This window comes from Topomyia yanbarensis, chromosome 3, assembly GCF_030247195.1.
Source record: "Topomyia yanbarensis strain Yona2022 chromosome 3, ASM3024719v1, whole genome shotgun sequence".
Classification (NCBI taxonomy): domain Eukaryota; kingdom Metazoa; phylum Arthropoda; class Insecta; order Diptera; family Culicidae; genus Topomyia; species Topomyia yanbarensis.
In genome coordinates this window covers 137,363,839-137,390,154 of record NC_080672.1, presented here as the reverse complement: position 1 = coordinate 137,390,154, position 26,316 = coordinate 137,363,839, and the positions used below count along the sequence as shown (strand labels likewise).

The following is a 26,316-nucleotide window of genomic DNA, read 5'->3' as shown; positions in this document are numbered from 1 at the left end:
ATGTTCGATATCGCACCGATGAAAGTAACGGTGCTTTATTGTTCACACTGGCTTGGGACGAATTTTGTTATCGTTGCTTTGCTTGTTTATATTCTGGTTTCAGTTGAAAATCGAAATAGTGAACCTGCGCCTTTCGGTTTTTCTCCTATTTTCAGTGCACGCAACTAAAGCGTAACTGGTGTAGATGATGCGCAAGTTAATTCTCTAACATGTACACAAGATGCGCATTAGTTGCCCACTCTGAAAATAGGGAAAAAAGCGAAAGGCGCAAGTTCAATATTTCGATTTTCAACTGCAACCAGAATAATACTGGCACGGTACATCCCAAGCAACCAAAAGTTCGTATAAGGGAGCTGCATAAGCTTCTCATTTTAAGTAATTTTACTATACGTTTTATGTTCTAATAGCGGCAAAGCAGCTTTCAAGTTCCATTATAGCTTAAGCAGCTTGAAAGTTCGCTAGGAGCTTTGTATGAACTTTAAAGTGTGCTTTTTAAGTATTATCCGAACTTCTGGTTGCTTGGGATCCTCTCAAAGTGAATTTTGACAGTATGCTTATTGGTCCTTTTCAAAAAACACGCGAGATATAGACAGCAGACTTTAGGTAGAAACGTTCCACGATAGTTGATATTTTTCTTTTTATGGAATGGATTTCCAGTAAGACGAAAAAAAGCCACTAGCAAGAGAACTCAACTAGAAGCAGAAGCACCAAAACGCCGATGTGTCATTTCAGAAGTACCAAAGGGAATTCTTTGGGTCCCGGATTGAAAGGCGATTTAGGCCGAGAAGAAGCGCTTTTTCATCGATATTGACGAGGCACTCTTGAGATTAAAAAAACAGCGGGAGGTACAATTGGGAGATTCGACTGTATTAAGATTTGTTTGTCGCGTTCCGATGGAGGATGAGTTTACGTTGCAGTTATGGTTGCGGTCGGTCGTAACTGCGATCTGGAGCGTAGTGAAAAGCGAAGACTATGCAAAACCAGGACCCTAGGATGTCCTGGGAAACCAGGGCGCTAGCAAAACGAATCATTCTACTTTTTTACTCGATCAAAACAAACATAAACATCACACGCATGAAGGATGCTCAGCCGGGATACCAGGTATATTTTTCAAATATATCACATTTCATAAAAAATGTCGACTAGGATTCTGAATCAGTTTTTGATTTAAGCCAGAATTCTGCTAGAAATCATGACGTCTTCACATCTGGCATCGCTGAAGCTCAGCAGCTGATAGAACCCAGTTAAGCTCAGCCGGAAATGAACCGGAATTCTGGCTGGTTCCAGTTCGTATTCCGGCTCCAGTGACACAACCGATTCTAGTTAGAACCGGTTGTGTCACTGGAGCCCGTGTACGAGCTGGAACCAGCCAGAATTCCAGTTCAATTCCGGCTGAGCTTTACTGGGAAGAAGAGCTTCCTAAAGTGCACTCGCAGGAACCCAGTTAAGCTCAGCCGGAAATGAACCGGAATTCTGGCTGGTCCCAGTTCGTATTCCGGCTCCAGTGACACAACCGATTCTAGTCATCCAGCATTTCGAACCGGTTCCGGAATCGATTTGACGGATAGTTGGGATAGGTTTGTGTGGCGGCGCTAGTGTTTTTCGTATATTAATTCAAATGTTTACACACGTTTTTTAAATATTTTTGTTCGATCATGGATGTCTGTTCTATGTGGTGCAACTGATAATGACTAGTCAAACATTGCAATGTCACAAGAGCATTAAAATAAAAGATGCAGATTGAATTAAAAACTCCGCTATCAGCGAACAGCTTGAAATAATTAATTATCTATATCTGAAATTATATTACAATGTATTTTCAAATTTATGCTTTAGTTTGGCCGCACTGTTGATTCTTTCCTGTGTGCTGGATATAGAAAGATTGTTTTGATTGCAATAGTGTATCGGAAAAAAACAGCGATTGTGTTTACCACCGTATTTCTGAATCACATATTGTAACACTAGGCCTATTCTAACATTCAACGAGTGGGAAACCTGAGAAATATAAAATTTCCGGGATTAAACTTCTAGTATTTACAGATCGACACACGCAGTTTTAAAATACAGTCAAACCAAAAACCGACCTCAAATCTAGGGGCAGATCACTCTAAGAATGTATAACAAATTTGCAACAAATTAGAAAAATGCATTTAATTTTTGCATCAACTTTGGACTCCCTCGCAGAAGTTTGTTTAACCCTTTCATGCCCAACTTTTTTCTAGTGCATGTAGGGTTTCAAAACTATTTTTCCTTGAAAACGGTGGGGTTAAGATACATGAAAAGCCTATTTTCATAAAGATAGGTGCTTCCATGGCAGTGCTAGAAGTTGGTCAATTTTTACCTTCTAATGCTCAATACAATTCTCCTAGAATAATTACAATAGTCCAATTACGTGGAAAACGTAGCCAACGACAGTCTAAATTGATAAGTTTTATCAGTTTTCAATAATATTGCACCATAACGAAGATATATGAATAAATCATTTTCCGTCGTCAACGTAAACTGTCCCTGGCAGCTCCATCGGAATCCAATCAGACTAATTATAATATCTTCAGTTCTAGAGCTGATCCTTGTAACTGTTAATACTCAAATTAAAGACAATAATCACATTAATGAGCCTTACTTGTTTTTGTGAGCAAATCTTGCCTCAATCAAAAGTTATAGCTGTTTAAAAACGTTGTTGTCCACAAACAACATGGGCATGAATGGGTTAACGAACGTCCGTAAGGTTTTGACGTCGTACACACAACGCAAAATACATTATGAATTTCTATTTTGATGAAAGAAATACATTTAGTTTCGCTGATTTTTGAAAATACATCACAAGTGATCTGCCCCTAGCCTAAAATAGTGGTAGGGTGTTTCGAGTCTTTTTGAGCTGAAATTTCTTTTCTAGCCGAACGTCAACAGCAATGTAGCGACTGCACAAAATATAAACAGTCCTTCCCGTCATGTACGAGATGCAAGACCCACGGTTTGGATTCACGTATCGATTTTTAAAATTGTTATTGTACTATTCACTACCGAAATGTATTCCGACAGAACTAGACAAAATACCATATAAAACTAGCCATCATTCCAGCTGGTTTGACTTGGTACTAATACAATCATAGAAATCGACCGAATTAGGTCATATGCGAACAGAGCCGATGTTAACACATACTGAAAAACGATATGGTTGTGTGATGCACATACATGAACAGCTTCCGAAGTTCGTCATTCCATTGTTTAGTATCTTTGCTTTGCGGTACACATCTAATTGAGTTCGGTAATGTAGGTACAATATTTAACACATTAACTAAACATTTTTATATTGGCAGCTGAGTTGTTCTTTGGAAAGAAGTAATATTATACTTTTTGTTCCGGGCTTCGAACTAGATATCTTATCGTATGGATGAAGTCTGTTCTATGAATGAGAGCTGAAGCCCTCAATTTGAAATTATTATTTAATTCCTGATCTTTGACTATAGAGCATCAAAAGATGTTTTGGTTTTGCGTAAGAGAAATAGTTGTCAGTAACTTACCGGCAGAGATAGCGTAGGCCGGCAGGTAATACAGCATGTACGGACACCCGACCGACATAAGCGTTACCGATAGGCACATAAGAATGAACGTGATGTCTTGTAGTAGTGATATATCCAGGTACCTGAAGAAGGGAAAAACCAAAGTCTCAATTAGCCTAACCTTTAACCGAATGACGATAGCATTACTTACTGGCTTATTTTCTCGACCAGCCCCCGGCGGTATTCGGCATAATCATCATCGAAGATGTTGGACAAATCTCCAACCGGCGTCGGTATGACCATGCTCTTGCTCAAGCCACGATTGTTGTTCTGCGATAGCGAGGAAGTGATGTTGCTGTTGCCGATGACGGCGGGGTTGTCCAACTCCAATGGTGGCTTATCTGCAGGGTCACTACCCAGACCTAGGAGTCCTTGAAGTTGCGGTGGTTGCTGTTGTTCCGTCTTAGGTGGTAGAGTCTGTTGCTTGATGCGTTTACTGTTACGGTGCGAATCGTACCCACTGGCACGGTTCTTATATACACAGGTAGAATCGGTACTAAGATCTTCGACCGAGTGCAGTATGCTGCAGCTTCTGATCGACGCCATGGGTTTCAGAAAGATCGGATTCGAGATTATATCTTTCAGTTCGTCTTCGCTTTCCTGCAGCGTTTTCTCCGTTACGTTCACTGGAATTGTGGGGTTGGGGGTAACAGAGTCGGGTACAAAATATTCGTCAGTTCATCGGTTTGGCTCTCAAGATTCTGGTTAAATTCTGATTGTGGTTTTTGAGTCAGAACACGGATTGTTTGATTTATTCCTACTGTTTTCTTGTATCGCAAAAACTGAGAGATCTTCAACCATTTAATCGAGGTAATTGGTAAGCTTAAGGAATGTTCACGGAGCACTTTTAGTTATAAAGGTCTACTCATATGAGGGAATCACTTAACCCGGAACACGCGTTTAAGTTCATAGGCGTAGTTCCTTTACACGGAATTTTTGTGCATAAATAACGTTACTAATAATGTCCGCGGTTATCAAGTTTCTTAACGCGAAAATATCAACTCATTGTTATAAGCTTAGAATCCTGTGTTATTTAGAGACAAGCTATTAGGTGATCCACGAAATCGAATAGCAAATCTTGCGAACGATGTTTTAAGGCTTTCCATTTGATACCATTTAATAGCATAAAACGGGGAAAGTATTAAATTCACAAGGTCTGCTTTTCGATCTAGTGAATATATTTAATATATGTGGTATGTGATTTATGTGTTGGTTACAAGTGAAATAATATAACTAAAGTGTTATTATTGTGCATCGGAATATGTGCAGAAACGTATTAAAAGAAAAATAAATAAATAAGATATTTCATTATCTGCATCTGTTATTCACTAGCGAACAATCCCTGTTTATGTCTTAATATTCAATCAATACAAAACATACACGAGTTAAGTAGAAAATAAATCAAAAAGAAAAGTTTTTATCAAATTAACAAGCATTTCATCACTAGTCAAGTGCTACTATGATAATAAAGCAGGGTCAACTAATAATAGTTACACGTACGGTCTCTAACAAAGTCAACATTTTAAAGTTTTTTTATCCTTTACTACGAACACGATTTGTGACAACTCTATAATGTATTTTTAGTGGTCAGCGCAGTTTTCGTTTTCTGTCCAGACATCATGCTGAACGCTATCAAATGAATATCGATGTTCGAGGCCCTAATAGTTTTAATATATATGCACGAGAAAATGATAAAATTTAGTATGAATGACAAAAGGCCCTATAATCCCAACTTCTCTTATTCGGATAAAAGTCAAAAAGGTTCCATTTGATTTCTGAAAATTTTTGACGTTATAAAAACTGAAAAATGTATGTATGATTTGCGTAACGAAGCAGAAAAAATATTAAAATAGGGGACTTCCTCACTTTCTCGTATTTTTCGAGAAACAAAAATATTTCCGTTCAAATACTAAGGTTATTTTCTTTAAATACTAAGGTTCTTTAAAAGAGGTATGAATTGTAATTTTCTGAGTGCTACTTCAAAAGTTATAGCATTTATTATATTTTTCCACTATATTTTCCAATAGCGCCAATTTCAAGCGAAGTGGGCGGAGTCGAGGATTATTCAAATAATGTGAAATTTGGCATCTCAGTTTACTTTAATATTTATTACAATATGAGAGGGGGCTTTCGAGAATTCAAGAATTAGTGGTTTTTTGCAATGCCCTACTGTGCACCTACCCTGGTCAGATTCCTACATGCTAGTTTTGTAACCAGAAGGTACATTACGGAAAACAATGCTTCAAAATCGCTAATAAAATCAACGTACTACAACCAACACCAAAAAACAGTTTTCAACAGATGTTGATAAAACACAATCAATTGGCCAATAAATTACTGGTGCACTTTGTATATCGAAACTTACTTCCTGTACCCACAACGAAATAATATTGACTGGTCTAGTTTCTCCAAACCAACAACCTGCACAATGAATGCCGATAATCACGGATTTAAGACCAAGAAATAAATAAGATCTTTGAACATCTTGAAAACTGTACCGATTAGGATATGAACGTGAACAATAACGCAAGAGAACGTAAATGGGTTGACTTCTATGTTGTGGATAATACAGCTAATGCATTAGCGTGAAGAACAGGGTGCTCATCATGCAGTAGCAAGCTATATCCTCATGCGTTCGCAGTAACTTTGTGTGGGTTCGCAGCAACCTAGGGTGATTTCGAGGGGGTCTGTGATACGAAGAAGTTTGAGAATCACTGGTTCAACCCATTTTGGAACCGGTTCGGAATTCTGATGCAATTTCCCTTGTAAAGTTCAGCCGGAAATGAGCCGGAATTCCGGCTGGCTTCAGTTAGCATTCCGGCTCCAGTGAAATAACCGATCCTAACTAAAATTGGTTGTGTCACTCCCGGTCAGCGTGGCAAGCAGAAAGTTAGCAAAAGTTGAGCAAAGCGAAATTGATGCTGGCAGAGTTTCTGCGAACATTTTGCGCGATTTGTGCGAGAATTCTGGTAACGAATTCGCTCAAATGCAACAACCGTTTCTGACAGAAGTGGTTAAACCAACCGATGTTGCTGACTTTTATCCAGAATCCAGTCAGAAATGTACGGCCAAGATCTCTGCACGCCTCTGCCACATCTCTGTCAGATGTTTTGCTCGATTCGTACTAAATTCGACCAGGTAGGAATTGCCAGGATCTTTGCACAGTTTATGTCCGAGTTATGCCAGGGTTTTGCTCGGTTCCTGTCAAAATTTGCCAGAAAACGCGAGCGAACCCGAGTTCGTCCTAGCTCAACTAACCCGACAGGATACGCGCAGAAATCCGACAGGGCTGCCAAACCAAGACTTACAGAAATCTAGCAGTGCGGTCTCTGCCAGAAAATTTGCTCGCTGGGCTGGATCAGGAATACTAACTGGAACCAGTTCGAATTCCGGCTCATTTCCGATTGAACTTTACTGGGTTAGTATGGATTCCAGTTCAAATGCACGGAAAAAATTGTTGCTAAAATTGTGGATAAAATGCCATGAATTCTGGAACAATCACGTTTTTACGTTACGAAAACAGGACTATGAACAAAAATCATGTGTTTTATATTTGTTTATTGAAATTTATTTCAGTAACGCCCGCATAACGCTTTTATGGGTGGAAATGTTTTTATTTTGTGAACTTCAGTCACGGTTCCCGCCATGTTAAATGATTTACACGATTTAAAATCGATTTTCTGTACGTGAACTAGTTCACAACTTTATGAACATTATTCATAAAACCAAAGGTTGACTCATGATTTTATTCATAGATTTAGGAAAATTAGTTTACAAAATCAAAGCAGTATGGATATTTTATCGTGAACTATTTCACGAAATTCAGAATTTTGTTCGTGAATCCAATCAATCCTCGTGAGCTAATTCATGATTTCTAGTATCTTAGTCACGTTTCAATATCCATGCTCCTGAAATAGTTCACAAAATCATCATATAATATTCATATATCAGTGAACTGGTTCATGATTCCGATGATGTCACGACCATTCGTACTCGTGAAATTGTTCACAAAATAATCAAATATTTTTCATGTCTAGTACAATAGTCACGACAAACGATTCCTGTTCGTGAAAAAGTTCACAAAATCATGCAATATTATTAATGGGTTCGTTAACTGGTTCATGAATCCTAGAACCTGATTTACGTTCTATCAAGATGTAAACAAATGCTCTGAAAATGGTGAAGTGCTCGTGCTTGAATTTGCCCAAAAACGCGCGCGAAACCGAGTTCGCCCTAGTTCCGCTAAGCCGACAGGATGCGCGCAGAAAACTGACAGGGCTGCTAAACCAAGACTGACAGAAATCTGGCAGGACGGTCTCTGCCAGAAAATTTTGTGACTGTGCCCACTGAGACGTCCAAAAAATTGTTTCAAAATCGTTCAACACGGGTCCAACGATGGACGTTTGTTGAACGGTTATTTTTTTTTTTTTTTTTTTTTTTTTTTTCATAAAACGTTTATTTGACACGGCATTTGCAAAAGCTTTTTTACGCCGGGGTTTTTTTTACATAACATGTTACAAAGGTTCTTAAGACTATCACGTTATAAAAAAATCACTTTCTAATGCTAACACTGAGGATAATCATCATTTTGAATGTTTTTAATTATAATCTATTTTCTTGAATTTCATTGTAAACCTATTGATAGTTTTTCTGTAATCTTTGTTTTTTTTTCTTTATTTATATCGTTTTATCTAACTTAACTAACTGCGAAGAAATCTAAATTGTTTGTGGGTAGCAAGGGAAAAAACTAGAAACATTGTGGGGATAATTATATTTGAATATTTATTGATTTCAGGAAATGATAAATATGGCTCATGTATGTAAGATCTCGTAAAGCGAGGATATCACGAACAGGTACATAGGGTGGTTTTCTTCTGGCTCGTAAGGAGTCTATTAATTGGGATCTGGCTTCACGATATTCAATGCAAGACCAAACAACATGTTCAATGTCTTCGTAACCCTCTCCGCAAGCACATTGATTATCTTCTGCGATCCCAATACGGCGGAGATGCGCATTCAACGTATAATGGTTGGACATGAGTCTAGACATCACACGAATGAAGTTTCGACTTACATCCAACCCTTTGAACCATGCCTTCGTTGATACTTTAGGGATAATTGAGTGCAACCACCGTCCCAGATCTCCATTGTCCCATGATGTTTGCCAACTAGTAAGCGTCCTCTGACGAGAAGCGCTATATAATTCATTGAAGGCAATAGGTCTTTCATAGATGTCACCGTCCAGCGCCCCTATTTTGGCTAAATTATCCGCTCTCTCATTACCCGGTATGGAGCAATGAGCGGGAATCCACACTAAGGTAATTTGATAAGATTTATTTGTTAATTTGGTTAAGTATTCTCGTATCTTCTTCAAAAAGAACGGAGCGTGATTATCAAGCTTTAATGAGTGTAGTGCCTTAATTGTGCTGAGGCTATCTGTGAGGATGAAATAATGGCTCGGAAGTAAAGTATCAATGATTTCCAGACTATGGTGAACTGCTGCTAGTTCGGCTGTGTAAACAGAGGCAGGTTCTGCAAGCTTGAAAGAGATCGCGGTGTTATGGTTGAAAATACCGAAGCCAGTGCCCTCATTGAATCGTGACCCATCAGTGTAGAACATTTTATGGCAGTCAATGTGTTGGTATTTACTTATGAATATTTTAGGGATCTCCAGAGAGCGCTGGTGATCCGGGATTCCACGAATTTCCTCTTGCATGGACGTGTCGAAAAATAAAGTGGAATCGGGAGTATCTAATATATTAACACATGTCAGAACATAACTAGAAGGCGTTATTTCTTGTGACATGTGATTGAAGTACACTGTCATGAATCTGGTTTGGGATTGAAGCTCGACAAGTCTTTCGAAATTTTCAATTACAAGTGGATTCATAACCTCACATCGTATAAGTAAACGAGAGGAGAGATCCCAGAATCGATCTTTTAAGGGAAGAACTCCCGCTAGAACTTCAAGACTCATCGTATGTGTCGATTGCATGGAACCTAAGGCGATTCGTAAACAACGATACTGTATGCGTTCCAATTTAATAATGTGAGTGTTTGCAGCTGAACGGAAACAGAAGCACCCATATTCCATTACTGAAAGTATCGTTGTTTGATACAATCTTATCACGTCACTTGGATGAGCACCCCACCAAGATCCGGTTATTGTTCGGAGAAAATTTATCCTTTGTTGGCACTTCTTTATCAGATACCTAATGTGGCCTCCCCATGTACCTTTAGAATCGAACCAAATTCCGAGATATTTAAAGGTCATGACTTGGGCTATCGTTCTACCAACCAACTGAAGCTGAAGCTGAGCTGGATCACGCTTCCTTGAAAAAACAACCAACTCTGTTTTCTCCGTAGAGAAATCGATGCCTAACTTCAAAGCCCAACTTGATAGATTATCCAAACTATCTTGCAGTGGTTGTTGTAAATTTATGGCTTTTGGTCCTGTGACAGAAACCACGCCATCATCTGCAAGTTGCCTTAGAGTGCATGGGCTGACAATACAATTATCAATGTCATTCACGTAAAAATTGTAGAGAAGGGGGCTTAAACAAGAACCTTGTGGGAGACCCATGTAACTTATTCTGAATGTTGCCAAATCGCCATATGAAAAATGCATGTGCTTTTCTGACAATAAGTTGTATAAATAATTATTTAATATTGGTGAAAGACCACCTTGATGTAGTTTCTCTGAGAGAACATCAATGGAAACAGAGTCGAATGCTCCTTTTATGTCTAAGAACACAGACGCCATTTGTTCTTTTTTTGCGTAAGCTAGTTGGATTTCTGACGAAAGTAGCGCCAGACAATCATTCGTTCCCTTTCCCCTCCGAAAACCAAACTGGGTATCTGATAGCAAGCCGTTCGCCTCAACCCAATTGTCGAGACGTCGTAGGATAATTTTTTCCAACAATTTCCTGATGCAGGATAGCATTGCAATCGGTCGATACGAGTTATGGTCAGAGGCTGGTTTTCCCGGTTTTGGAATGGCGATAACTCTCACTTGTCTCCAGTCGTGCGGGACTATGTTCTGCTCAAGAAGCTTATTGAATAAATTCAACAAGCGTCTTTTTGCTAGGTCAGGCAGATTTTTCACCAAGTTGAATTTAATTCTGTCTGGACCCGGAGCATTATTGTTGCATGAGAGGAGTGCAATTGAAAATTCCATCATTGTCAAAGGTGAATCTATGGAATCGTTACTTGTGGGAGCATCGCGAATGATTTTCTGCGCAGGAGCAGAATCTGGACAAACTTTCTTGGCAAAATTAAATATCCAGCGATTCGAAAAATCTTCGCTTTCATTAGTTACGTTTCGATTCCTCATTCTTCTGGCTGTGTTCCAAAGAGTACTCATTGATGTTTCTCTTGACAAGCCATCAACGAAACGTCTCCAATAACTAGACTTTTTGGCACGACGGAGACTGTCAAATTTGTTTTGTAAAATCGAATAATTTTCAAAGTTTGCACGTGTACACCCTTTCCGTTTCATAATTTCTTTGTAAGCAACTTGTTTAGCTTCATATGCATCCGAGCACTCTTTGTCCCACCAGGGATTAGGAGGCCGGCAGTTCATTATCATGCCAGGATTGCATTTCGTTTGGGTTTGTTCTGCTGCTTCAATAATCAAACCCGCTAGAAATTCATATTCTTCGGTAGGTGGTAGCTCTTCCGTCGAAACAAGAGAAGTGGAAATTAAAGATTGGTATTTTTTCCAATCAATATTTCGTGTCAAGTCATAAGGTACATTGATTGAATTCGTGAGGCCTAATTCACTGTTAATTGAAATAACGACTGGCAAATGATCGCTACCGTGAGGATCAGGTACAACCTTCCACGTGCAATCTAACCGAAGTGATGTCGAGCATAGAGATAGATCTAATGCACTTGGTCGTGCGGGTGGTCTGGGAATGCGTGTTGCTTCGCCTGTATTTAAAACTGTCATATTGAGCTCGTCACAAACATTGTATATCAAAGAGGATCGATTATCATTGAAGAGGGAACCCCACAATACTCCGTGCGAGTTGAAGTCTCCCAGTATCAGCCGCGGAGCAGCCATGGATTCCACTACCTCAAAAATCTGACGTTGTCCAATTTGAGCTTTGGGAGGTATATATATAGAAGCGATAGACATGTCTTTGCCTTTAAGATTCGTTTGGACAGCTACAGCCTCAATGCCCGCAAACAAGGGGATGTTAGTTCTATAGAAAGGATAGCACTTTTTAATTCCTAGAAGCACTCCTCCATATGGGGTGTCTCGGTCTAGGCGAATAATGTTGAAATCATTCAAGTTGAAATTAATGTTTGAGGTAAGCCATGTTTCACATAAAGCAAAAGCATCGCATTTCAAATTATGCAGCAAAATTTTTAAGGAGTCAATTTTAGGTATGATACTTCTGCAATTCCACTGTAAAACAGTGATGGAATCTTTCATTGGAGGAGGTGAATTACCCATTGAAAGATACAATCGCTGCAAGGATGGGCCATTGAGCAATCAGCTGCTCTAAAAATGTTCTAATTGTTGGGAGGAACGCTGAAAGTATACTTTTTAGTGGTTCAGAAATATTGAATGCTTTGAAAATCCAATCAACAATTTCAGAAAATTTCAATAAACCTATCCCCGGTTGAGGCTCGGAGGAAGTTGAAGTTTTATTATTTCCAGTAATGGTGTTCTGTTTGGATTGTACATTACCAAAACCGGGAGGGACTGGCTTCGGTATTGCATCGGAATTCTTTAGCTTTGGCCGCAATTTATTTGTTGGAGGAGAAATTTTAAGGCCCTTGCTTGGCAGTTTGGGAAAAGAGGATTGTTTTCTTTTCCTGGATCCTCTAGGTAAAACAAATGATGTACCTTCGGACGCTTCGTCAGAGTCAGACTCTTTCGGCAATAGAATAGCGTATCTGTTTTCTGGGACCGTGGGTTCAGGAGTAGCATTTTTCAGTATTTCTGCATAAGAGCGCTTAGATCTCTCCTTCAAGGATCGTTTAATTTTCTCCTCCCGCATTTTATATATGGGACATGCAAGGAGCTCGTGTGAAGTTTCTCCGCAATGTAAACATTTTTCTAAGTTTTTATTGCATGTATCCTCTTGATGAGGCCCCCCACATTTGCCACACCGTACCTTATTGGAACAGTAAGTGGCTGTGTGGCCAAGCTGTTTACAATTGAGGCAATTCATCACACGAGGGATGAAAAGGCGAACGGGGAGACGAATTTTATTAATGAGAACATGGCTAGGCAAAGCAGACCCAGCGAAAGTTACACGAAATGAATAGGATGGTCGGTAAACTTTTTTCTCTTCTTCAATTGATACTGAGTACAATTGCTTAACATCGAGTATTTTTACTTTATTAAGCAGGGTGTTCTTGAAACAACCAACACCATGCTTAAGTATATCCTCGGCAGTGAGGCTGGGTTCGGAGATGACTCCATCGCATTCTATATCGCGCGAAAGTATATAAACTTTATATTCACGCGTGAAGAGTTCGCATGCTACTATCTCGTTAGCTTGTCTAATGTTATCAATGCTAACTCGAAGTTTATCTTTATTTACTTTCACGATCTCTGTTACAGCAGAAAATCGTGAAGTCAGATCCCGTGCAATTTGCACAAGGTTTAATGGCTTTCCTTTCCGCCTGAAGAAAACCTGCCAAGGTCCAGAAGACCCTTGGGGGTATAATTTTATTCTAAGGGGAGTTGAGGGAGGGGGATCAGAAGAGTTTTGCTCTTGTGAAATGGAGGATTCCATCTCACTATCCTCCATCTCGCCTACCATACACAGTAAGTAAATTAAATACTAACACTAGCAAAATTATATTAAAATCTACCTGTCCTTCGAAGAGTTGCAGATTCTCGCTGTCTCCCTCTGTCACGCTCGGGTTGAACACAGCGCAACCACCACTACCAAGATGGAGCCGCTGTTTACCTGTGGGTCCAGGGGTATTTCCTTACTATGCAGCGTGGCTAGGTACACAAATACACAAAAGCCCGTTTCTGCACTAGCACAGATGAATAAGTGATGATGAAACGAGACGCTTCACCAACAAGAAGCTCTGTCTCACTTAGCGCCGACTGTATGCAGCGTAACCACTACCACCACCAAGGTGGGGCCGCCGCTTACCTGTGGGTCCAGAGGTATTCCCCTACTACGCAGCGTGGCTAGGTACACAAATACTCAAAATCCCGTATCTGCACTAATACGGATGAATGAATGATGATGAAGCGAGCCGCTTCACCAACCAGATGCAGCTCTGTCTCACTCCGTCGCAAGCGCCGGTTGTATGCAGCGCAACCACTACTACCACCAAGGTGGGGCGCCGCTTACCTGAGACTTCGTTGCCTTCGCACCAACACTCGCTTATCGCGTGGTACCACCACCAAACGACCGCTCTCGCAACAAACAATCCTGCCTGTCTCCGCACCAACACGGCATCAAATACTGACACGGTACACAAACTTCTAGCCTATTCACGGCTTGCACAGCCTTGGTTGCTACAACCAATCAGCAAACACAACCTTTCAAGGCGAAGGCTAAAACTGTTATGTGATTGAACGGTTATTTGGACGTTGTCCAAATTGGTCCAACGAACGTCCTTCTTGGACGATTTTGAAACCAACCGTTCTTAGAGGGTGGTGAATCTGACCGGCATAAATGGCAGGAGAATAGTTCAATTCTGGCAGCACCATTTTGATAATTTTGACAGTTGCCGGATTACTGACGGATTTCTGTTGGCTGTCAGATTTTCTTCCAAGCGGGTTATAGTTATAAAGCCCCGAACAAACACTTGTTTTCGGCACTTGTGATATCTTCATATATTGAAAACTATGTTTTGTATGTTGCGTGTTGATTAGATAGCATACGATAAAGAAAATCGAAACCATATGTAGCACTCCACGATTGAATCAAAATTCTCATTTTCGAATGAAAAAGCTGCCCACGTATCCCTAACTTACTGTGCCCGTTTGACCCAACAAGCCAAATTTAGAAAAAAAATTGATTCTGAGTTATTCAATATAGATCTTCTTTTTCATCATTGAAGGGTTAAATAACTAGTACATCATGCCATCATAGACATATTTCCCGAGATCAAATATTTTCAGCTATCTAGAAATTATTTTCCCCGGTGTTCCCTACCGTGTTGCCGGGCAATCAACCAATACCTTATGGGCTCTATGAAAGCTTATCTTTTCATTTCGTAATATCTGGCTGATCTACACATTCCTAAAAGCTATATATGTAGGTATAAGTTAGATATTTTTCACATTTTTCTAATCTATTCATACTACAATAATCTATAGGTCTTTAGTTTATGCGTCATAATGTGATCAAATAATTGACGAACATATGTTTTAATAGAAACTATAGAAATCAAAAATATCTGATTAAAAACAAACAAAATACTGGACATACGGATCAGGAATTTTGTAATTACACACATGGTTTGAATCACCCGGTAGCTGTATGCAACGTGATGCACATTCTGCAGATCGTTTATCGATTCGTGTGTCATATTACTGTCATTACGAACAGCTGAGATATCTGATCTGCAAAAAATCTAAAAACATTATAAGCAATTTATTTTCTAGGTAAAAAGCAAGAACCCTTAACACATAAAAGATGCTCTATGGCAGCTGCATATGCTGGAATTTTTTCATAATTTGGCCGAAAATCTGACCTAGATTTGCACCAAGGGTGACCTGAACTTAACTATCCAGATGGGGGTCTAGCGCAGCGTGGTTTTTCATAGTACCTATCACAACTAACTAAAAATGCAATAAAAAGCTTAAATGCGCCTATGAATATTAAGACCGGAAAATAGCAAAATAAACTAGCCCTAATTGGACGCGAGAACAGCCCAAAAATGTTTACTTATTGGCTAAGCTATGCGACGTAACGAACAGAACGAACTAATGAGAAAAAAGTACGTTCATCAGATGAACGCGACGGCGACCTCATAGCTGCAACAAAAAGCCAATTGTACCCTAACGTTTGAGAATGCTGAGGGGAGACCTTCACCTACGCCTATACAATATATGGAAATTGAATGACAAAAACGCAACAATCACCCTCGGACCACGCAAAATCTGTCAGGCTCTGTCCGGAGTGATTGTTGTGCTTTGGAGCTTCTCAAACTTACCGAATTTGCTGTCGATATTGAGACTGTTACGGTTTTTGTCGCGAATGGCGTCATCCAGAAATAAATCCTCCAGACATCGTCGGCTAAGATGATCCTCCGACGAGCTGAGATGTCCAAGATTTTCTTTGAAATCAAACCTCGAGGAAAAGGAAACTGTTTCCCTGGATTGAGTGGGTTTCTTCTGAGCGTATTCGTCGACTGGGCGGTAGAGTGCCCCAGATACGCAAACGTGCAACATACAACCTCCTGAAAAAACGATAGGTTAAAAAAAAAGGTTTCGGGTTGATATTCAGATAACTTGTTACCTAAAATCAGCAGGGTGCCATGAAATCCAAAGGAATAGATTAGTCGTTCAATCATTGTTGGGAATATAAAACTTCCAGCGGCTGTTCCGGAGATAGTGATTCCATTGGCGAGAGCTCGTCGCTTCTCGAAATACTGCGATACGATGACGATTCCGGGAGTGGTAGACAAACCGCCTCCGATCCCGGTGAGTATTCCAAAGGTGAACAACAAATGAAACAAGCTGGTGGCAAAGTAGCTCAACGTGAGTCCGAGCCCACAGAAGACACCACCGATGATGACGACTACGCGACAGGAAAAGCGTTGACACAGAGCACTAGACACCGGAGCTAAAGCTAAACACAAAGCGGACAAGATGGCTGGAATCCACGAGGCTGTGGTAGCCGACGAGTTCGGGAAGCTTTCCATGATTTCTACGTACAACACTCCGTACGATTTCACCAGACCGGCTACCCAGAACTGTACCGAGAAGGCGCCGAAAACGATGATCCATCCATAGCCCCCGTCTGGTGGGCCATCCACATCGTCCTCGCTGCTCGTTTCGGTGCATACTTCCTTCTTACGTCTCAGTTGAAGCTTTTCTCTGAAATAAAAAATCGAGTTTAATTTAAGTGTATACTGTAAAGAAAAAAATATATAGGTAGCACATTTTTAACATAAATGTAGCGCAACAATTCAAATCAATATACATTATAAATCACAGACGGTTAGTTGCTAAATTAGTTAAGGAGCACAAAACCTATAAGTTATGAATTAGTTATGGAATTTGCTTTTCGACTTCGTCAAAATATTTAAAATCGTGACAAAGATCCTGAAATCATGAACATGTGTCACTCTACTCAAAACTAACATATTATGATAACGTGAATAGAAGTTACGAGCATCACGACTAAGATCTTGAAATCATGAACTTTAATCCTGCTAACGTCATGAGAATTCACAAGAATCGCGAATAAGCTCTTGAAATCATGTTTGACTATCCACTGTGTATTCCCAAATCATGAACAAGAATCACAACAGAAACTAAACATGTCCAGGGAACAACAACAGTAACTCAACCAAACATTTTAATGTAACGCCATGTGTATATTCGGGGCGAACTAATTTTTAGAAAACACAAATAGTTTCACGAATACACGAATTATTATTCATAATTTAAGGAACTTGGTCACGGGGTAATTGTTCCGAATCGCGGCTTTTTCGAAAAGAGGGTTAATTTCTTTTGGAAATGGTTCTAAATGGCTTATTTTATAACAAGCAATGAAAAAAAATCGGGGGGAAAGCTTTAAAGTAGTTTAAACTGGAAAAATAAGTTGTTCCCACTTACCTTACTAACAATGGCATTGCTCATGAGAAAGTGACGTTAAGGGTGAAGGTAGTGTGATGCGGCTTTGCCGCATTGTCGAGTCCAAAGATTCGAAGCAGCGCAAAGCCGCCGAGAAGCCGACAGACGAGGTGTTGTTGATCTTGCTATCGAAGGGTGAATCAAACCTGTAATCCACTCGTTTGCCCGGTATACTCAAACATAGGGGCTATCCCTAGTTTGAATGAAGCGATGTGGCGTAGCCACATTCGGCACTGACAACATTTTATTTTTTGTAAATAAATACTATCCTATTGTTACTAAATAAAACATTGTCAATGCCTAATGTGGCTACGCCACATCGCTTTTTGTCATGCTGTCCGACTTCGCTGCCGCTCAGTCGGACTTAAACTAGGGATAGCCCCTATGTTTGAGTATACCGGGCAAACGAGTGGATTACAGGTTTGATTGCACCCTTCGATAGTAAGATCAAAATCACCTCGTCCATCGGTTTCTCAGCGGCTTTGCGCCGCTTCGAATCCTTGGACTCGACAATGCGGCAAAGCCGCTTCACACTACCTTCACCCTTAACGTCACTTTCTCATGAGCAATGCCATTGTTAGAAAGGTAAGTGGGAACAACTTATTTTTCGAGTTTAAACTACTTTAAAGCTTTCCCCCCGAATTTTTTTCATTGCTTGTTATAAAATAGGCCATTTAGAACCATTTCCAAAAGAAATTAACCCTCTTTTCAAAAAAGCCGCGATTCGGAACAATTACCGGTCACGGTTTTCGTAAATCGTTCAGTTCATGAAATCGTGACCTTTTGTTCATGAATTTATGAACGGATTTTTTTCCGTGTTCTATGTATGTATACTTGCGAGTAGTGCTATGGACACATGTCTTATATCCGACCTCACAACTCGCCATATTTGTGCTGTCACCTTCAATGTGACTGTTGATAACATAAACAGGAAATACGTCTTTTGCTCGACATATTTGCCAAATAATGAATCATCAGCTTCAGATCATTTCAAATGGGTTGTGTCATACTGCGGTAGAAATAGATTTTCACTCACAGTCGGCAGTGATACAAATGCCAATCACGAGCAGCTCAGATATTAATTAAAGAGGCACCAAATTGATGGAACACTTAAGTAGCACAAATCTACATATACTTAATGTAGGAAATCGCCCAACATTTGCATGATCTGGCAGAGAAGAGGTGTTAAGAGTCGTTTTTTTTTCCTTTTTTCAAGGTTTTTAGGAACGTGTCCGTGTAAAATTTGGCTGTGATGAACTTTCAGAATAAAAACCGGTTAAAAATATTCGCGCGCGGATTAAAAGTTGGTTAAAGAAGACTATTTTGTAAGAACCGAATATATTTTTCCGGTCTTTTACTGGAGGTTTTTTAATCACTCTTACATAGAAGAGTGGTTTGATTTTTATGCTTGAAGTTTATTTTCGATTTTTACTTTTAAATCAGAACTCCTATCCCTTATATCCCCGCGGTGCCAATCGGGGTGCAGGCCTCCTTTTGGCGTTTTTGCTTGAACTCGGAACTGGGTCGGGTTCTATCCCCAATTCAATTCGTTCACTTCGACAGGATGACGGATTGGAGCCTGTCTTCGTTTCGAGCGGGAGTGGCATTAGTGAAGATCATCTAGGATCTGTGGTCATATGCTGACAGGGAAGGGGGACAAACGATGCGCGTGTGAAGCTGCTAGTGTATCCGTCTTGCAGAGTGAATCTTTCGGTACAGTTAATGGTTATTTTGGGCAGCTCAAAATTATTTCTTTATTTTCTTTTGTAAGTTTGGTTTGTATACAACCTTCGATTAATATTTTTTCTCAATAAATATTTATTGGAAATCAGCCCCAATAAGACTTAAATCTGACTAGTGTCGATGATCAAGGGTCAATACGTACTGAAAATTCGCGGCGTCTTATGAATATAATTTCGAATTCCGTTAATGCTAACAAGCCCGTGCATCAGGTTAACGATCCTTTTTATTTCCGTCAATGTTCGATATTATCGTTCGTATACGTGTATTTCACAAACAATCCGATTTGGAAAATATGAAACTCTTTGCTTGATTTATAACATCTCGAGCTATCATAACTCTTTCTGTACAGCGTGTTACTCGGTAGTTTTCAACCCAATAAATATATCGTAGAAAACGAATAGCGATTTTTTTTTTAATACTGTCGCAATAAATAGTGATCCGGCCCATTACGCAGATAAGATTAGCTTTCCTAGGCAATACTCCCACGGCTGTGTGGAGTTCAAATTACTTTTGTGTAGAAAACGGGATACTCTCGGTAGCCGGCTACCCAGAGTTAAAAAGAGCCAAAACTAAATAAGATCTTTTCTTTTTCAAGTGATCGTGTATTCGAAATCCAACTAAACTACTACCTGATAAACCATGCTTTACAGGTCGCATCGCTTGCTTGGAGCGAATCCTAGACTTTATACCCTTCCAAACGACCAACTCCGTGACACCTACGGAAGAGCTTGATGAATCGTTTACCTTCCGTTAAGTAGGGTGAGTATCAAAACCTTTCCGTCTATCTTATCCTTTATCCTTCCCCGTGAACGATGGAGATGGGGGCGGCCGGAAATGATGGCTATCATGCTGTTGAGGTTTTAATATGGACTCTTATTAGATAATCAGCAGTCACACATGATGAAGTCAGTGTGCAACCCGCCAAAATCATCGTCACAACGCAACGCAACGATTTTTACTAACTCTATCTAAAGTGCGTTTTATGAAGCATCTTCTATTCTTCCGACTTTCATTTCAAAATCAATAGTTTGACCGCCACGGAAATAGGTATTCCCGTGTAATAGTAACCCGTGCGCGGGGTCTGACGGACAGTCACTAATATTCGTTTTTCATGACGCATGATAGTAATTTTCGTTGTACTGGACTGAATTACAAGAATATAGAAATATGTGTGACTCTGATAAATATTGCAGAAACTTATTTTTGGAAAATTATACAATAGCGTCGTGGAAAAACCTAAATTTCCAGTCTTTTTCAGGCAGTACCATTTATATTGAGCAATCACAGAAAATTAAATTAATAGTACACAGCAAAAAAATAGTTGTAACTTTACGTCTTGCCAGATGCACATAAAAGGAGCGTCCCAATTCACATAAATTTACATTTAATTACATTTAAAACTGTGAGTTGTTTGGCTTTTCCTAGGTCATTCAGTCTGAGTTTTACATCAAAAGAGTCACAATATTTAATTTTACATATCATAACATGTAAAATCCTATTACCAGACAGGAGAAATACGTCGCTACGTTGTTTTCGTGAAATGTAATTTTCATTTTTCTAAGAGTGTATATACAGCTAAACTAACGGACGGAGCATCTGTTCGGGTACTAAGAGGATAATAATTGGGAGCAGCAACTGGTTGGCAAACTGCTGCTGAATTTTATCTGTTTCGTTCCGTGTTAATAGCAGAGACCAATTGGTACATTTTTATGCAGCCGCGAAACTCGTTATTTACCGGACGATAGCCTTTGTCAGAGCTAGCATATAGCAATCTGAATAATTGGTTTGATTATTTATTCCTTCACCAAACATTTAAAAAACCGATTTGCAATAAACATCGAAAAAGGAATTAGCAAAACATCCGACCGAAGCTCGTTAAAGATTGGCTCTTGCTCATGTCTTGTAAACCTTAGCCACAAATCTTGAACTGAATATTTGTGCAATCATTTGAGGTTAAGTATTTAAAGCTGAGCAAAATGGCCGGAGGCCGCACAAATCCTTGAAACGTTACGCTACGCTAACAACAACAGTTGTTTTTAGAACCACCGTAATGATCCAAACCAAATTTCGTTGAATATCATTATAGGTTTGAGTTTGAAGCGCTAAGTGCTGTCACTTCATCAAGTGACAACATGCGCTAGATCGTCTCTCTTCCTTATTGCAATTCATACTTACTTTTTGCTTCTGATCTCTCGAGACTTTGCTATCAATGGCCTTGCGGTTAGGCTTGAGACAGTCAATAGATTTTCGTTGTCGTCTTCGTCCAGTTCTGTAGACAGTTGCGCTTCAGCTATGAACAAAAAAAATCTGTTAGTTCATAACTAAATCTTATAGTTTCCCGTTGCCTATTTCTTCCAATTTAGCAAGAATGCTTACCGTGTGGGGATTTATTTGTTTGAAAATAAGTATCAAATGCCAGAGAGGAAGGGCGTAGTAGGGTATCTTTGAGATTCTCCTTGGGACCGGCACTGTGTCCAGGGAAGACGAGCGGCCCGATGGAACTGCCGGTGCCTGGGTGAGAATCTCGCTGTCTGTCCAGAATGGCATCCAGTCCCATCGGGTCAATGGCCAACATTGGGTCGGGGATTCCGGTGCTGTTGGCCGTCGGCACAACCGGTGCTGACTGGATCGAGAACAGGGATCCGCTGTTGTCGCACTCGGCCAGCATAGCTGCGTTAAGCGGTGCCCGGCAGTGGTCAGGAATTGACGGGTGGTACACGGCATGAAGGAACTTGTTCTCATACTTCTGCTGTATCTCAATATCGTCCGATAACAGACTTTGAGGTCGGACAGGTTTATCGATACAGACCTGCGATGCCTGGAAGAAGGGAAGAGAAAATTTAAATATTAATAATATGCTTCTAAAATAGCTTTAAAGGTTTATCTTACAGCTTATACAGGGAAACGCTCGCGATCTGATTACAATTAAATTTTTATTTATATTTCAAAAAATCAATTAGTCAATATGTATTCGGCCCTGATATACGATTGTTAAAATTGGTGCGAGTTAAAGAGCAAAATCAGTTTTTTCCATTCATTGTTTTGTTAATTTAGCTCCCAACTGGTTGCAAAAGTTACGGACTGTTAATTAGAGTAAAAAATATTCAAATTCATTGAATGAAAATTGATCATATTCAGCCGCATTCACTTTCAATATTCAGTGACGCAGCTGAAAATGTTAAACGAACAAGCCGCCCATTCATCCATGCAGATTTTCATTCGTCTCCGATTATTGCACGAAGCGACCATGCGGCAACGAATCAAATGCATCAAAGTAGGCCCTGGCGCAATGTAAGCGATGATGATTGTTGTTTCATATGCTTTACCGGCATTTGAAAAAAATTTCCTAGATAATTAATGAAATGAATATATTGTACGATATTCAACTGAATGAATAACATGGATATTTGAATGAATATTTTTTCTATTCACCGTGAGTCACATCAGGTTCATTTTCAGCCGTCAAAAAAGAGCTTCGATTATTTTTAACTCTGCTGTTAATTCTATAATCCATTTGGTGAAAGTTGAATTTGAGTTAAAACAAACAGAATTGAGTGATGCGGTTATGCATCATGGATAGGATGTTAGATTTATCTTTATTATTTTATAATAAATTTCGAGAAGCCGACTGTAACAAGATGACTACAGTTCGAAAATCACACGCACAAATCGGTGTGCTGCCGATCCACAGCTCAGCCATACTACCAAATCGTTTGGGAGAACTCCTCGAGAAGGGCCACCAAGTGCCCATGCTGATGCTTCCTGATGAAAGCCATGCGAGTCTGTAATCGATGTTGTTGATACCCAAACTGAAAGTTGATATTTTTCTTTCCCCTGTCATCATTGTCCAATCTCTCTCCCTTGTTTCTGATACTCAAATGTAGGAATTCATCCCCCACCCCCTTAATTAGGCCCCGAAGCATATTTGCCATCCATGATGTGTTTTCCTAATTTTAATTCTAATAAATTCTATACAATCTCGTTAAAAATACCAAACTATACAACTACTCACACAAATAGTTCTAATTAACTTACTATAATTCCGCCATTCCTTCTTGTATATTAACCCTCTGCTGCCAAAATGTTTGTTTTGCTTAAGAAAGGTATTGTAGATTGTTTTTGTAATGAGCAAGCCGAAAAATACATTGCCAGCTCACGAAAGCTACGGATTTTTCATTTAACCCTCAAAAATGTCCAACATGGCCATTTTATGAGTCTAGATTTTATTGCTAATAACTTTTATTTACGCATCGTCAACAACATAGTTTCGCAGCTACAGATGAGTACTACAAACTAGCAATTGAGAAATATTTTTTTATTTTCTCCAAAAATTTAAAAAACCATAAATATTTTTTTAACTAAATTACACTGCTATAGACGAATTTCGCGCCAACTCGAACAAATGTTGGCAGCACCCTCTCATATTTTAATGAAACTTTCTGTACATGAAGACTTTCACAAAAAGCCACTTTGCATATTTTGTTTTTCCAAACATGATCTATTTATTCAATTCGTTTATTTGATAAGGCAGGTTTGCGTTAGTTTAAAGGTGCCAATTTTGTTTTGTTTTACATTTTAAATTACTTAAAACTAGAGGATTACATATTGATTTTTGAAATTAAACTAGGGTTGATTTATAGCTATACATATACACAAGGGGGTAATATAATTTTCGTAAGATTAGGGTGGTCATTTATTTTTTATGGCAATATGGTTTGACATTTTTAGCAATGAGATTATTGGAGCAAATAATGTTTAACTAAAGGGGAAAATTTTTACGACTATCTTAAAAGTAGAAATAATTAGAGGGCGTGATTAAATTTTGTAAATATTCGGGACATTAATTAGAATTATTTTATGTGGTAGTAGAGTTGGGCATTTTCAACGAGATCATATAATATAATAGTTAAAACTAGAAAAGACAGGAAGAGCTAAATGCTTCGTGAAGATATTTGGGGGGGAGGGGGAAGGGGTGTTACTTCTGTGTATAAGAGTCAGGGGAAGTAGGGAGGGCAAAGATGGCAAAAATGATCTAGACTGTCTTTGAACCTTTTACCCTCAACTTTTTGCCAATTTTTTTCAAATGGCTTTTGTCTAAAAATAACAAATCCTACAAAAAATGTTGTAGGAGTGGTTTTCACAAAATTAGTCAAATTTTCGAATAAAAATATTGAAAAAAATCCTTCATTGACTCCTACACTGAAAAAAATCTATTTTAAAAATTTAAAGTCGATTTACAAAAAAACATTTTTGATTTGGATGAAATTTTGTTACAAGATAGGTAATTATGTCCCTACCAACCGTCAAAAATTCATGTTGGGCCCTTTAAAGGAAAAAAAGTTATTTGAAATTTTTTTTTCCTTGTCCAAACTGAATTTTTTTCTTCATATTTTGTTTTTCCAAAAATGATCTAGACAGTCTTTTGAAAAGGGCCAAACTTTTTTCCCATTTTTTTTCAAATGGCTATAGTCTAAAAATAACAAATCCTACAAAAAATGTTGTAGGAGTGGTTTTCACAAAATTAGTCAAATTTTCGAATAAAAATATTGAAAAAAATCCTTCATTGACTCCTACACTGAAAAAAATCTATTTTAAAAATTTAAAGTCGATTTACAAAAAAACATTTTTGATTTGGATGAAATTTTGTTACAAGATGGGTAATTATGTCCCTACCAACCGTCAAAAATTCATGTTGGGCCCTTTAAAGGAAAAAAAGTTATTTGAAATTTTTTTTCCTTGTCCAAACTGAATTTTTTTCTTCATATTTTGTTTTTCCAAAAATGATCTAGACAGTCTTTTGAAAAGGGCCAAACTTTTTTTCCCAATTTTTTTCAAATGGCTATAGTCTAAAAATATTGAAAGAAATCTTCATTGGCTCCTACACTGAAAAAGATCGATTTTAAAAATTTAAAGTCGATTTACAAAAAAAACCATTTTTGATTTGGATGAAATTTTGTTACAAGATAGATAATTTTGTTCCCTACCTACCGTCAAAAATTCAAGTTGGGCACTTTTGAGGAAAAAAAGTTATTTGAAAAAAACTTTTCCTTGTCCAAACTGATTTTTTTTCTTAAGTGTATTTTTATCGAAAACTAAACCAATGAAAGTCATAATCTTCTCAGAATCCAATAAAACTCAGTTTGTGAGAAGATATTGTTTAATTTAGCAACTAAGCATTTATTAAGGGGTTAATTACTTTTTCATTTTTCATGAAAGCGAAATTTTTTTATTACTTTATCTGAAAGTACAACTCCTTGCGAATGGTTTCCCAAATTTTTATAAAGATCCAAGAAATAGATCGAAAGTTACAGCGCTTCCAAGCGCGCTTCGTCTACCAAGAGCAGTGGTAATTTCAAATTTGAACTCGATTTTCTCGAAATGTCGTTTTACTAAAAATGGTTTTTCCGTGATCGCGATTACCGAAAAACTACTCAATCAATTTTCTTAAGTTTTTTTCAAATGATCGTAATTAATTCCTTTTTTATTCATAAATTTTTGTTTCATGCATAAGAATTTTTTAATACAATTTTTAGAGCTTAAAACAGCAATTTTTTTACTGAAAACGTTCTCGTATGCAGGAAAAAATTATTATTTATCCAACTAATCGTTAAGGTACGGTGCTGAGGTAGAATTAGAGAAAAAATAACCACCACAACATTATGTATTGAATTTTACATAATTATTTATTTATTTTTATATTTTACATTTGTCTTAAAACTATCTTCATGCATACTATTTTGTATTATTTCTATACAAGGTAAATATTTTTGGTTCTGAATTAGAAGATCTTTTCATCTCTACCTTGCCCCCAGGAATAGGCACAAAACTGTGGAATTTGTGAGTTCCAGGTATTGTTTTGGCGTTATTATACAGCTCTTAGAGTTCTTCTGACATTTTGTTGTGCTGTTCAGTGAATATGCAACAGAAAATTAATTTTCAATATTTTTATTCGAAAATTTGACTAATTTTGTGAAAACCACTCCTACAACATTTTTTGTAGGATTTGTCATTTTTAGACTAATAGCCATTTGAAAAAAATGGGAGAAAAGTTTGGCCCTTTTCAAAAGACAGTCTAGATCATTTTTGCAGAAACAAAATATGCAAAATGGCTTTTTGTGACCAAAGTCTTCATGTACACAACATTTGTTCGAGTTGGCTCGAAATTCGTCGTAAATAAATTAAATCAACCAATCAATCAACTAAATACGGTTTACTTCG

At 38.5% G+C, this 26,316-nt stretch overlaps 1 protein-coding gene across 1 annotated transcript in view; it reads right to left on the bottom strand.

The window, feature by feature from the left end:
* Positions 1-26,316, bottom strand: part of LOC131691175 (uncharacterized) — a 66,250-nt gene that overhangs the window by 16,078 nt on the left and 23,856 nt on the right. Inside the window, exons 2-7 of the mRNA XM_058977377.1 lie at positions 21,475-21,916; positions 21,274-21,388; positions 16,013-16,593; positions 15,708-15,953; positions 3,715-4,189; positions 3,525-3,646 (exon numbers count right to left, since the gene is read on the bottom strand). Coding sequence (XP_058833360.1) covers positions 3,525-3,646; positions 3,715-4,189; positions 15,708-15,953; positions 16,013-16,593; positions 21,274-21,388; positions 21,475-21,916 — 1,981 coding nt within the window. The remainder of the gene's footprint in view (positions 1-3,524; positions 3,647-3,714; positions 4,190-15,707; positions 15,954-16,012; positions 16,594-21,273; positions 21,389-21,474; positions 21,917-26,316) is intronic.